At 35.6% G+C, this 13,986-nt stretch overlaps 1 protein-coding gene across 1 annotated transcript; it reads left to right on the plus strand.

Moving 5' to 3' along the window:
* Positions 1-10,688: 10,688 nt before the first annotated feature.
* Positions 10,689-13,478, plus strand: LOC137728950 (2-oxoglutarate-dependent dioxygenase 19-like). The gene is made up of 4 exons (XM_068467762.1): positions 10,689-11,082; positions 11,818-12,053; positions 12,481-12,811; positions 12,960-13,478. Exons 1-4 carry the CDS (start codon positions 10,765-10,767, stop codon positions 13,224-13,226), a joined length of 1,152 nt encoding a protein of 383 aa, XP_068323863.1. The 5' UTR covers positions 10,689-10,764; the 3' UTR covers positions 13,227-13,478.
* The last annotated feature ends 508 nt before the right edge of the window (positions 13,479-13,986 follow it).

Here is a 13,986-nt window from a genome sequence, read left to right on the forward strand (position 1 = left end):
GGGATTCCCGAAATTTGGGATTCCCGAAAATTTGGTTTGGGATTGGTCTTCAAATTCCCGTCCCAAAAAATTTTGATTTAGGATTCGGGATACTAGTTTCGGTATGGTATCCCATACCGAACCACCCCTAATGACATGTTTCAAACTTAAAAAGTTGTGTAACTCCTTATCTCATTGAAAAGCCAAAATCAATTGACTGTTATGCATAGAATAATAATAATAAAACAAAACGTTATGTACATAATATTGGTAATAAAACAAAACATAAATATATAAACATATATATTATTAAATAAAAATATAATTGCTCCAACAATAACAGATTATCTCTAATCTAACTTGTCATATTCTCATTTTTATGCAAATAAATATTAATTTTATTGATGGGATGAACTAATGAACACCGAGCCCTTAAAAACGAATGAATAAGATGAGATTAATGTAATTTCTGATTAGTAATCAGTCACCAGTGGAGCGCCTGTGACGAAGATGAGACGGAATAAAGGCAATAGCTAGGGAGGGAGGAGGAAGAGGGAAGGGACGAAATGATTTTTTCTGGTGAACGTAGCAAAGAGAGGAAGTGGCATGCTCGTATTTGATTTTTTATTTTGTCTTTACCTGTTCATATTTGATTAGTAATACTGTAATTTCAATTAGTTATTATTAGGGATGGAAATTTTTATCAAATTACCATACCAACCGCCTTACCAACCATATCATACCAAATTATTACCAAAAATTTGTACCAATTGGTAATGGTACGGTATTTGTACCGTACCATACTATTTCAGTACAATACTAGTATCCAAAACCAGTACCGATGGTATACCATACCTACCAATATTATTAATATTATATTATGTATTTATTCATACAATTATTTAAGGGCAAAATTAATAATAATTATTGTAGAAGTGTAAAAAAATGTATAAAAAATAAAAAATAAAAAATAAAAAAAAAATAGTCACTCATAGTGACAAGCTTTACAACTTTCATGAAGAGGTCAGCTTCAAAATCCAACGCTATAATTCATAAACCTTAAATTTATATTTAACCATCGATTGTTATTTACACTTTATTTTTCTTACTGAATTTCATTTAAAAAAAAAAAAAATTTTGAAAACATGATCATCTGGCGAATATAAGAAGATGAACGGTTCAGATCTTTGATATCATGTTTTGATATTTACGGTTAACTGAAATATGAGTCGATGTCATATAGTTTGTAGAAACTTTATAAACATCAAGCAATATTTTTACTAACTATAAAACTATGAACATAATATCAACGATCCAAACCATTCATCTTCCTACATCCTTTAATAGATCATGTTTTCAAAAAAGAAATTCCGAAAAAAAACAAATTTTGATGAGAAAAATGAAGTGTAAATGTAAACAACAACCAACGGTTAAATTTTGATCTATAATTTATATGATTATAATGGCGAATTTCAAAGCTAAGCTTTTCACGAAAATTGTAAAGCTTGTCTACGATCGTTTACATTTTTTTTCTATATTTTTTACACTTCTACATTAATTAAAAAATATTAGATTTTGGGCAAACTATGTGGCGAAAAACAAAGTGGCAATTACCATTGGCATACCATACCAACCAAACTATTTGGTATACCAATATTTGATATACCGAAAGTTTGGTATGGTAATGGTAATAGATTTTACCGTACCAAATATTTGGTATGGTAATTGGTACAAAGGTTTTGGTACGGTAATATACCAAAACTACCCCTAGTTATTATGTTGTTTGTTCCAAAATTTTATGGGTGTCCAAAGAAAAATAATTGTTTCTCTCAAAAGAAAAAAAAAAAAAACTTCTTTTAAATAAAATAGATGAGTGTTTAGAGATAAAACTTTGAAGTACAAAGCTATTTTTTATTTAATGAGAAGAGTTTTAAATTATTGGGCATTACTTGTTGACCTATACCCAAGTAATAAACATAATCCATTGACTTGGTCCCAAAAAAAAAAAATTTGACTCTTGATAATGATATATGCCTGGATACTCAAGATTTCATTTATTTTAGCCTAAATTCTCATTTTTAGGGCAATTACAATTAGATACATTTTTCGTTACTAAAATGATTAAAATCAAATACCTACAGCATATCGATTATATTTCGACAACATATTGACCTCATATCAACGACACAACGATGAAATACCGATGACTTGCTAAAAACGAATCATTTCAGCAATTAAATATTAAAAGTAGTCAAAAGCCCTTTTTTAAGGGCACTGCTTGTGTGCCCCTCAAGTTTTATTGGGAACCTACTTGTCCCCCCACTTATGATTAACATATCTTTACATAAAACATTATAATAAGAACCGTTCATTTTCTTTATCATCATATAGAAATCATATATGCAAAGAATCATTCAATTTGGAGATGTGTTTAGGCATTCATGAGTATAAAACAAATGGACGGCATCATGAGGATTTTACTTGTTAGCTAAACCGTAGATGAATTTGCAACGCATGGATGGATAAACGATGTTCAAATCAAATGATTTTTTGCGTTAAGATTTTTCGATGATGAGAATGAAGAGGTGAAGGTACATTAACAATAAGTGAGGGGATTACAAAAGTATTATATTTTTTTAAGAACAATACTTGGCTACTCAAACATGAGTAGGAACTCCTAATCAAAACTCTTAATGTTTTAATCATAGATCTTTGTGCTTCTGATCAGAACCGTTCATACTATGAATCACACTATAAACATCATTTTTGCAAAAAATAAATTAAAAATAAGGTTGTTTAGTCAATCTATTGTAGCAAATACATACACAGTTCGCAATGCTTTTACCAATTCCGTTCATTTGTTTTTAAACAGTTTGATGACTAAACGAGCTTAGTTTTAATTGATTTTTTGTAGAAGCGATCTTTATAGAGTGATTTATAATATGAATAGTTTTGATTATAAACACGATGTTCTATAAATTGACAACAAACAATTTTGAGAAATTTTGAGTAGGAGTTCCTACTCATTTTTGAGTAGCCAAGTATTGTTCATTTTTTAAAGAGTTAATCTCAGTTTACTACCCTGAAGTTTCGTGGTTTTCAACATTTGGTACATGAAGTTTTTTTCATCCTAGAGTCATACCTGAAGTCTTAATTTTGGGACAGTTTCATACACCCGTTAAGTTGGCAGTCAGTCGTTAACTGATGACGTGATGTCTACGTGGACAATGATAGGACGACATGTGTCAATATGAGCCCACATAAATATTAAAAAAAATTAAAGATTTTAAAAAAAATTTAAATTAAAAAACTAAACAAATAAAAAAGGCCTAGGGATGCGGGCCTTCCCTTTCCTCCACCCGAATTGAAAATTCAAATTGGGGGAGCTCTGAGATTTTACCTAAATAGTAGCTTGGATGGGGAAAAGTTGAGAACTTTGTACTGCTGTAGGTAGGTTCGAGTGAGTGAGATTTAGAAATAAAAAATTGAAAAAAATATTAAAGGAAAAATCGAGGGAAAGGCCGCACCAAGGAGTATTTGTATATATGTGTCTCCGAGAGGAAGAGGAGAGAGAAAGTCTGATGTTATGAAACACAGAGAGGAGAGAGAGAGAGAGAGAGAGAGAGAGAAAGAGAGAGAGAGAAGAGGATAGGAGAGAAAAGGGTTGGCAGCCACATGATTTCTGCCGACTCACTTCTGTTCAAGCTCCGACGGATAGATCATTGCGGCTACGCCTCTCCTGTTCTCAACTCAACCCAATTGCTACTCCTCTCCGTCGTCTGAATCACCGTGATGAATGCTAGAGAAGGAGAAGAAAGGTTCTGCAAAAACCCAAGGAGAAGCATGCATCCCTGTAGCATTTTTTATTTGTTTTTTGGGTTAATTTCAGTTTATTACCCTAAAGTTTTATGATTTTCAACATTTATTACATGAAATTTTTTTCATCCCAGAGTGATACCTAAAATCATAATCTTGAACACTTTCATACATCTGTTAAGGTTGTTGTTAAATCAACCGTTAACTGATGACGTAGTGTCCACATAGACAATGAATGGACGCCACGTGGATATTAAAAAAATTAAAATTAATAAAAAATAATTATAATAATAATAATAATTATTATTATTATTATTATTATTATTATTATTATTATTTAATTAAAAGAGGAAAAAAAAAAAAAAAAAAAAAAAACCCTAGAGGATACCCTCTAATCCAATCCCTAGCCACACTTCCTGCAATCAACCCTCATCGCCAACCACCTTCCAATCTAACCCCATCGCCTTCTTCTTCAATCATCGTTACTCTCCCTGTAATCGCGACTGCAACTGAATTGCTCCCGATGTAAAACCACCGATCATGATCGTACTTTGACTTTGACAGCGTCTTCACCAGATTCTCCACTAAGAACACCGTGTCGTTGTCGCCAAACACAAACCACCTCACATCCGGCTCACCGCGATCGACGACTCCTTGACCATGTGCGCCACGCGGATCGCAAAACAAAGCCCTCCCTTGAAAGTGTATGAAAAGCGGGTGGTATTGTTAAAACCAAAAGAATAGCAGAAAGCTCTTGTGAATGTAAAACCTGTTCGTACTAGAAAACTGGGAGAAGTCTTATTTAGCTAAACAACTATTGTGGCTAATAAATAGCCTTACACCGAGACAAAAAAGGGAAAAAAACCACCCACGACTTTACAGGTCCTACAATCGTGGGCATAACTAAGTTAAACAGAAAATGCAACCGTGTTCCTCAAGTTTAGGAGGAATTATTCAACATAACATAAATAACCCTAAAAACAAGCCCTAACCCTAACGGGTAGGAAGCTTTAACAGTTTCATCATCCTCCCTTAAACTGAATACCATTGTTATTCAGTTTACACCTGGATATTCACACACACCCAGTAAGCTTCGCATCTTCAGAAAATCATCAAGCTTTAATGGCTTTGTTAGAACATCTGCAACTTGTTCTTATGTAGAACAGTGAATTAACTCTAAAGTTCCATCCTTGACAAGATCCCGAAGAAAATGAAATCTCACATCTATATGCTTGCTTCGACCATGCATCACAGGATTCTTCGAGAGTCTAATCGCCGACATATTATCATAAAACACCACTGTTGGACTGCTTTGCACTTGATTCAGATGGCTAAGAATTCTTCTAAGCCACACAACCTGGCATGCACTTGATGTTGTAGTTATGAACTTAGCTTCAGTGGTAGAGAGAATAACCACTGGTTGCTTCTTTAAAGACCAAGAGACAGCTCCCGAGCTCATTAAGAAAACATAACCTCAGGTACTTTTCCTGTTGTCCTGATCGGCAGCATAATCACTATCCGTGTATCATATAAGTTCTTCACTTCCTCCCTTCTTGTAAAGCATCCCAAAACCAATTGTACCCTTCATGTACCTCAAAGCTCTCTTTACCGCCAGTAAGTGAGACTCAGTAGGACGCTCCATGTACCTAATCAGACTAACGATAAATATCAAATCAAGGCGAGTGGCAGTTAAATACATGAGACTTCCCACCACCTGCTTGTAGACAGTACCATCAACTTCAACTTCGCCTTCATCTTTTGTGAGCTTAAATTCAAGAACCACTGGATTATGAACTGAGTTACACCGATCCATATTGAACCTTTCCAGAATCTCTTGAGCATATTTCCGTTGACTGATGAAGATACCATCTTCATTTTGCAATTCTTCAATGCCCAGAAAATATCTCATTTTCCCGAGATCCGTCATGTCAAAGTCAACCATCATGGATCTCTTAAAATCTTCGAACATACCTTCATCATTCCAAGTAAATATCTTCACCATCATGGATCTCTTAAAATCTTCGAACATACCTTCACCATTCCAAATCAACCAGTATGGCTTTCTTGTGACTGTCATCCCAACTCCACCCTTGGTCTTCTTCAAAGACCACTTCTCTGCTAATAATTATTTTTCTTTTTGACAAAAGATCAAACAGCCTGTATGCTTTTGATTCTTCACTGACCCCTAAAAATACACATTTGAGACTCTTGGCATCCAACTTTTCCCTCTTGTTATCAGGTACATGGACATGCGATATGCAGCCAAAAACTCTGAAATGCTTCACTGATGGTTTGCGTCCATTCCAAGCTTCTTCAGGTGTTTTGCTCTTTACGGTAAGGGTTGGACTTCTGTTCAGCACATGCACCGTCCAATTCACAGCTTCGGGCCAAAAAGTTTTAGGAACTCGCTTCTCTGACAACAAACTTCGCACCATATTCATAATAGTTCGGTTTTTCCTCGGCGACACCATTTTGTTGAGGAGTGTATGCGGCTGTCAGTTGTCTATGTATCCCATACTCGTTACAAGAACTTGCAAACTCTTGTGATGTGAACTCACCCCCTTGATCTGTCCTCAGATTTCGAATGAACACTCTAGTTTCCTTTTCAACCCTAGCTTTTTAGGATTTGAAAATAGCAAAGGCTTCTGATTTTTTTGTCAAGAAGAAAACCTAAGTTTTTCTGCTGAAATCATCAATAAAGGTGATTAAATACCTTTTGTTGCTGTTCGAAGGTGGATTAATCGGACCACATATGTCAGTGTGCACCAACTGAAGAACTTGAGAAGCTCTCCATATACTTTCCTTTAGAAATGGATCACGGTGTTGTCTTCCCACCAGACAGCCTTCATGTACTTATTGAATGGCTTTGAACTAGGGTAATCCTTCCACCATCTTCTTTTGCTGGAGTACCTTGAGTCCATTCCAGCTAAGGTGCCTATATCGACAATGCTAAAAACTGGCTTGGTCTGTGATTAAAGAGGAGAAACATTTTTGCTCCTTTGGTGGTGGACAATGAGCAAGCACAACGAACATTCTGTTGTGAGTCATTTCTGTTTCAATTATTAGACCTTTCTCGGGATGAAAGATCTTACATTTTCCTTGTTGAATAAGCACAGCGAGTCCCTTCTCTTGTAGCTGTCTGATGCTTAGCAGATTATTCTTCAGTTCTGGTACAAAGAAGACATCCGTGATTACATGAACAATTTCATTCACCCCTATTCGAACCTTGCCTTTTCCTTGAACAGTGAGTCTTGAGCCATTCCCCAGCTTTACAGATTCTTTGAAACTGCTATCAAAATCAACAAATATCTCCTTCTTGCCACACATATGGTTGCTACACCCGGAATCAAAAAACCAAACATGCTCCGTTTCAGCTTCATTGAAATCAACATAAGTCATTAACAACATCTCTTCTTTTGTCTCTGCGCAGTTGGCCTTTTGTTCCTTTGCTTTCTTTGGGCACTCCCACTGAAAATGCCCCAATTCATGACAATTGTAGCATTCTAGGGTAGATTTGTCGTACCCAAATCTACCCCTTCCTCTTCCTCTTCCACGAGAGGTACTTCAACCCCTACCTCATCATCCTTGCTGGACTCCAGAAGTAATTTGCAGTGCTTGTTCATCCACTACAACATGACGGCTGACACGTTGTTCATGCACCAATAGACTACTCTGAAGCTCATCGATCGACAAAGTATCCAAGTCATTTGACTCCTCAATAGAACATACAACGTAGTCATATTTTGGAGTCATAGACTGCAAAATCTTCTCAATGATTACGACATCCTCCATGTGCTCCCCATGAATCCTTATCTTGTTAGCAATGATGAGAGTCCTACCAAAATAGTCGTTGACTGATTCTCCAACCTTCATGTGCAGCACTTCAAACTCCTTTCGAAGAGCCTGTAATTGAGCACATTTGACACGTGTTGTTCCTTGATATTTCTATTTCAAAGAATCCCAGATATCCTTCGCTATATCCTTCTTCAAAATTGTCTCTAGGATCGAACAATCGATGGCCTAGAACAAATAGTTCTTGCACTTCAGGTCCTTCAACTTCTGATCTTCAATCACTTTCTTCTGTGCTTCACTTGGATCCACTTCTTCTGCTACTGCAATTATCCCTATCTCCACCAAGTTCCAATACTCTTTGGAATGTAGAAAGTTTTCCATTAACATACTCCAATGATCGTAGTGTCCATCAAACTTCAAAATGGCAGGTTGCACGAAGCTGTTTTCAGATGCCATGGTTTTGTTCTTTCACGCCGGTGACTATGTTGCAAGCTTTGATCAGGCCCCGTGGTGGGGCTTTGATACCAGATGTTAGAACTAAAAGAATAGCAGAAAGCTCTTGTGAATGTAAAACCAGTTCATACTAGAAAACCGGGAGAAGTCTTATTTAGCTAAACAACTGTTATGGCTAATAAATTGCCTTACACCGAGACAAAAAAGGGAAAAACAACCACCCACGACTTTACAGGTCCTACAATCGTGGGCATGACTAAGTTAAACAGAAAATGCAACAGTGTTCCTCAAGTTTAGGAGGAATTATTCAACATAACATAAATAACCCTAAAAATAAGCCCTAACCCTAACGGCTAAGAAGCTTTAACAGTTTCATCAGGTATCATTGGAGACGACGACCAGAGCGACGGACTTCTTGTTGGAGGACTCGATTGGTGCGCGATCGAGAAACGCAAAGGCTTGTGTGGAGGCGGGGGAGCACCAGAGGCAGAAGTAGGGCTCACGGCAGGACCAGGAGCGGGAGGAGGAGGCAATGGCAAAGACGAGGTGGCGGCGCATGGTGGGGGAGGAAGTCTAGCAGGAAAGAAGGGCTGGAGGTGTGTGGAGGAAGAGGAAGTAGGGGTTGAGGAAAACGGAGAGGAATAACAAGAGGGCTTTGAAGCGGGTGAGGGTTAAGGTTTTGGGCATTACAGACGGAAGGGAGAGAGAGAAGTATTGTTATCTTTGAGGGGGTTTTTTTTTTTATATAAATATTTTATTATTATTATTATTATTATTATTATTATTATATTTATTATTAATTTATTAATTTTATTTTTTTAAATATCTACGTGACGTCTAGTCATTGTCCACGTGGGTGCCACATCACCAGAATACCTGACTTAACAGTCAACTTAACGGATTTATGAGACTATCTCAAAATTAAAACTTGAGGTATGACTCTGTGATGAAAAAACTTCATGTACCAAATATTGAAAACCACGAAACTTTAGAATAATAAACTAAGGTTAATCCTTTTTTAAATGTGTTAAATAACCTTGTCAAATCAACAAATTACTTCTGTAGTTGCTCCGTAATTTCACCAATACCCAAGATTGAGATTAAGGGCTAACTGAATAAAAAAAATGTAAATCTAAGTGTCATGATTAGGGATGGCCAAATACCCATTAATAATGGATAACTGCGGGTACCTGTCCATTTAAATTTCACTGTTACAATTAAATGGTTATAAGTATAACCGTTTATCAGAGGAATTTAAATTGGCGTTTATGAGTATTAACCGCAGTTATAAACGGATACCAATTTATTTTGATATATATATATATATATATATATATATATATATATATATAATTTTTTTTTTTCAAGAAAAAACCACCCAAGCTTTTGATCAGAATTGATTTTCATCATCACCACATTAGCCTACATAAGTTTTTTTTAAGGGAACTTTAACAAAAAAAAACTTTTAGTACTGTTCACTTTAATGAAAAACCATATTTTTACACTAAAAAGTCAATTCTTGTACTATTCACTTTACCTTTTATTTTATCCTTATCATTAAAACTCAAGATTTTCAAATCATTTTCATTAGTTTTCCTTTTCTTTTCTTTTTTATCAGAATTGGTGATGATTTGTCACCAGTATCACCATAAATTGCATTACAGTCATGATACTAATAAATTCATCTAGGTACTGCTTGGTATTTCGGTCTGAGGTTTTAATGTGCTATTCCCTTTCAAATTAAGTTTTTTGAAGTTTTACTTTGTAATCATATGAATGTTATAATTAAAGAATTACTTGGATAGAGAAAAAAAAATATATGTCGCAAATACATTAATTTTCTTTCCAATATGCTTGCTCAATTAAAGAGAAGTATTTTGTTAGTAACAAATCAATTCTTCGAATATATTATATTATCTTGATTGATAACAATTAAAATATGTAAATGGGTGAAAAATGGGGGAGGGGGTAAAATGGGTAAAAAAGGGATAAATGGGTAAACGGAATAAACGAGTATACGGTTACGATTAAATGAGTATAGTTAACGTTTATAAGCGGTTATGTATATGAATATAACCGTTTAAGCAATTACGCAACAGGTAAACAGTCATGCGAATATAAGCATAAACGATTATGAGTAAATTATCGCGGTTACCCATCCGTCAAAACCATTGTTCATCCCTAATCATAATCAAGGCCTACAATTTCCAGGAAATTGTTATGTAATGCAATATGCAATAGATTTTTAATTAAAATTGCAAAGAAAGAGACAGAACTTCTGTTCGTTCAAGAATACAATCATATACTATAATAATCTTTCTACATTATTGGAATATATATGGCCCGGAAGAGGAACCGGTCCAGATCTCTATTATTAAAAGCTCAGGATCAAGTGATTCGGACCGTATCAAATTTCAACGATTCAGATCATTTGGTCCTGAGCATTTGATGGGAGAGATCCAGACCGAATCCTCTTTCATATGGACCCTCCCTTCCCACTTGATATATCTCTAAATTACTGGATATATATACATACATACATATATACATACATACATACATATATATATACATACATACATACATATATATATATATATATATATGTGGATCCCCTCCCTCCCCTTTCACCGCCACCCCCATATCCACTTTATCTCTTACATTTCTTACCTTCCTCTCTCTCCCTCCCTCTCCCTCTCTCTCTCTCTCTCTCTAGCTAGTTTAATGGCTGCAACTGATGTAATGGTTAAGGTTAACTCGTCACAAGTTTGCCGCGATCATCCACCACCCAAACTGACCACCATAAAAAAGCTTATTGCGGAATCACAAGACACCAACGGCAACTTCATTGTTCCTCCCACTTATACCTACACAAACAATAATAATCCCCACGATGATCAGAAAGCTTTCGAAGAAGATACAGAAGCAGCAATCGTTCCGACCGTTGACTTATCTCTTCTCACAACATCTGCTACTCCTGAACAGCGCTCTAAAGCCATCAACGACCTCGGCAAAGCCTGCCAGGAGTGGGGCTTCTTCATGGTACCTACACCCTCCACCCTACACATATATATCATTCATATAAGTGAAGAAAAATACTATTGGACTATAGTACTCAAAAGAAAAAAAAAGATGTCCAATTTCATAGCCAATATTAGTAATAGATCGCCCACTTTATTAAAATAAGTCAAATTCTTAAATTTAAGATTATTTTATTATCAATAATTATCTCTTTAATTAGTTTACTTATTTCCTATTTTTTTGTTACTTCTTGTTCTTCTTCATGCTCTAAACCCTATATAGTTATAGATTTTATTTTATTTTTATAACGAACCTATATAATAGGTTGGTTGTATTTATCTACTTGTATTACATTTTTTTTTTATAGTCAACATGTATTACAGATCAATGTGTCTTGCTAGTAGGCATATTATGATTTTGTACTTTTAGTTAGGCTTCATATCTCACTCATAAGTATATTATATTTTGTTGCTTGATTAGAGTTAGGGTCATATATTCTACATATGATGAATTTGTGCTAGTATATTAGTTTTTTGTTAGAAGATATTAAGTAGATTATTGAAATTACAAGATGCAATTAAAAGATTTTGATTTATCTCTAATACCTTAAAGAAATATAAAATAAGTATAAAAGAAATACCTAATACTGGACTTCATTTAAATCTTCGATTTTTTTACTCAAGTCTAAATGCCTCAAGAAAGAAAAGGGCAATTATTGGTTTTGTATTTTTATATATTTTCATTTTCCACTGGTAGGTGATCAATCATGGTGTGCCAGAGAGTCTGATGAAGGCAATCTTGGATGGTTGTGAGGGCTTTTTTGATCTGACGGAGGAGGAGAAGCAGGAGTTTGAAGGCAAGCACGTGTTGGACCCCATCAGATGCGGGACCAGCTTCAATGCCTCTGTGGAGAATGTTCGGTTTTGGAGGGATTTTCTCAAGGTTTTTGTATATCCTGAGTTTCACTTCCCCTCTAAACCTGCTGGCTTCAGGTTAGTCATCGACCACCATTCTTGATAATGTACATTATTTAGTTAAATATATGTTATCAGCCTTGTTAAATCATGGTCTTGTTGGGTAGGGTATGTTGAATAATGATGATTTAATTATGTTCTTATCTTGTGGTCTTTTAGAAGTTAATCAAGTAATTAAGTTCCAAAAGTTGAATTACTTGGCAGTGGCACAGATGAACATATTTTAAAACCAAGTTGAATTCCAATTATGAAGCTTTAATTTAAAGAGATGTGTGTTAACACATGATCATAATAAGCATTAAAAAGAATCCTAAATCATTAAGAGAAGTGGTTTATGTAAGTTGGTCTGAGAAATGTAACTTTCTCCTTACACATGAGTTCGAATCTCATATGGTAAATTAGGTTAGTACACAAAACGCGTTCACCTGTCTTTTTGTTGGTGCAGTGAGCTTGCATCAGAGTATTGCAAAAGAACAAGAGAAGTGACAAGGGAGCTACTGAAAGGAATATCAGAGAGCCTGGGGTTGGAGGCCACAGACTTTGACACGGCCTTGGATGTGGAATCAGCTGGCTTGCAAATCTTCATTGCAAACCTGTATCCTCCTTGTCCACAGCCAGAACTTGCAATGGGGATGCCTCCTCATTCTGATCATGGCCTCTTGACCCTTCTTATGCAGAATGGGATCAGTGGCCTTCAAGTGCAACACAAGGGTAAATGGGTCAACGTCAATGCTGCACCCTACTCCTTCCTTGTCAACACTGGCGATCACCTTGAGGTAAATATTCCTATTCAATTTCACTTCGTCACTTAGTATTACTGTTTAATGGTATTAACCCTAGAGATATTTGAGGCATTCTTTATCGATCATTGGCAATCACAAACATTAATTTCCATTTTGCTACATGTACGTATGTACGTCGTAGATATTTAGCAATGGAAAGTACAGGAGCAACATTCACAGGGCAGTGCTGAACAACAAATCAACAAGAATATCGGTAGCCACTCCGACTGGCCCATCACTTGAAACAGTAGTTAGACCTGCACCAAAGTTGGTAGACACTGCACAGCATCCGGCAGCAGCATATATTGGCATGAAGTACAAGGACTACTTGGAGCTTCAACAAGGCAACGTACTTGATGGGAAAGCCATCTTGGATCGTGTACGTGCGGGGGTTTCAAACTCTGAATAGAAGATCTAACCAGAAAAACACCAGGAAGTATTCAATATTCTACAGTACTGCAGAAAATCCCTTATTGTTCCCTCTGGAGCTTTGGAATTGGGTCTACACTTTTGGTCCTAGCTGGCTAGCTTAACGACATGGTGTCATGTTTCTGTACACTAATGTGAACAATAATGACACCAAAAATAGTCGTAAATAAGTTCAATGGAGCAATTGCCAGACAATTTCAGCTTATTAATATATTACAAGTTGAATTACAAATTGCACGAACTATGAGCAAAGACAAATCGCACCATTCATTAGCAAACAACTAATCCAGTAAATCAAGAACAATGACAAACTATCTATAAACTTCAACCATCACAACTTCAATTTTTCACCACGACCTGCCCTTTCATAACATGCCATGTCCCTTTACTAAGGTTACACCACGTATCAGTAAGTCCCATCCCGTATTGGTAGACTCCTCTACTAATTAATTAGAGCTAATTTAGGTCAATTAAAACTTACAGTAAATATGTTAATCCTATTACCTAATTAACTAAAGATCAATAAACCTTCTAACTGCATTAATGCATCCAAACCATACAAGAGTTGCATACTATTGTCATTTACATATGTACAACTAACAACCCATTTCTCTAAATTTTGATATTTTATAATAGGTCAAACCAACTTGAAACTTTGCATTGTAATTTTTATTTTGCATTTCGTGGACTCAAACTCTTCGTTGCAAGTTCTATTTTATGTTCTATAGTCGAATTAGTTA

Source organism: Pyrus communis, chromosome 3, assembly GCF_963583255.1.
Source record: "Pyrus communis chromosome 3, drPyrComm1.1, whole genome shotgun sequence".
Classification (NCBI taxonomy): Eukaryota; Viridiplantae; Streptophyta; class Magnoliopsida; order Rosales; family Rosaceae; genus Pyrus; species Pyrus communis.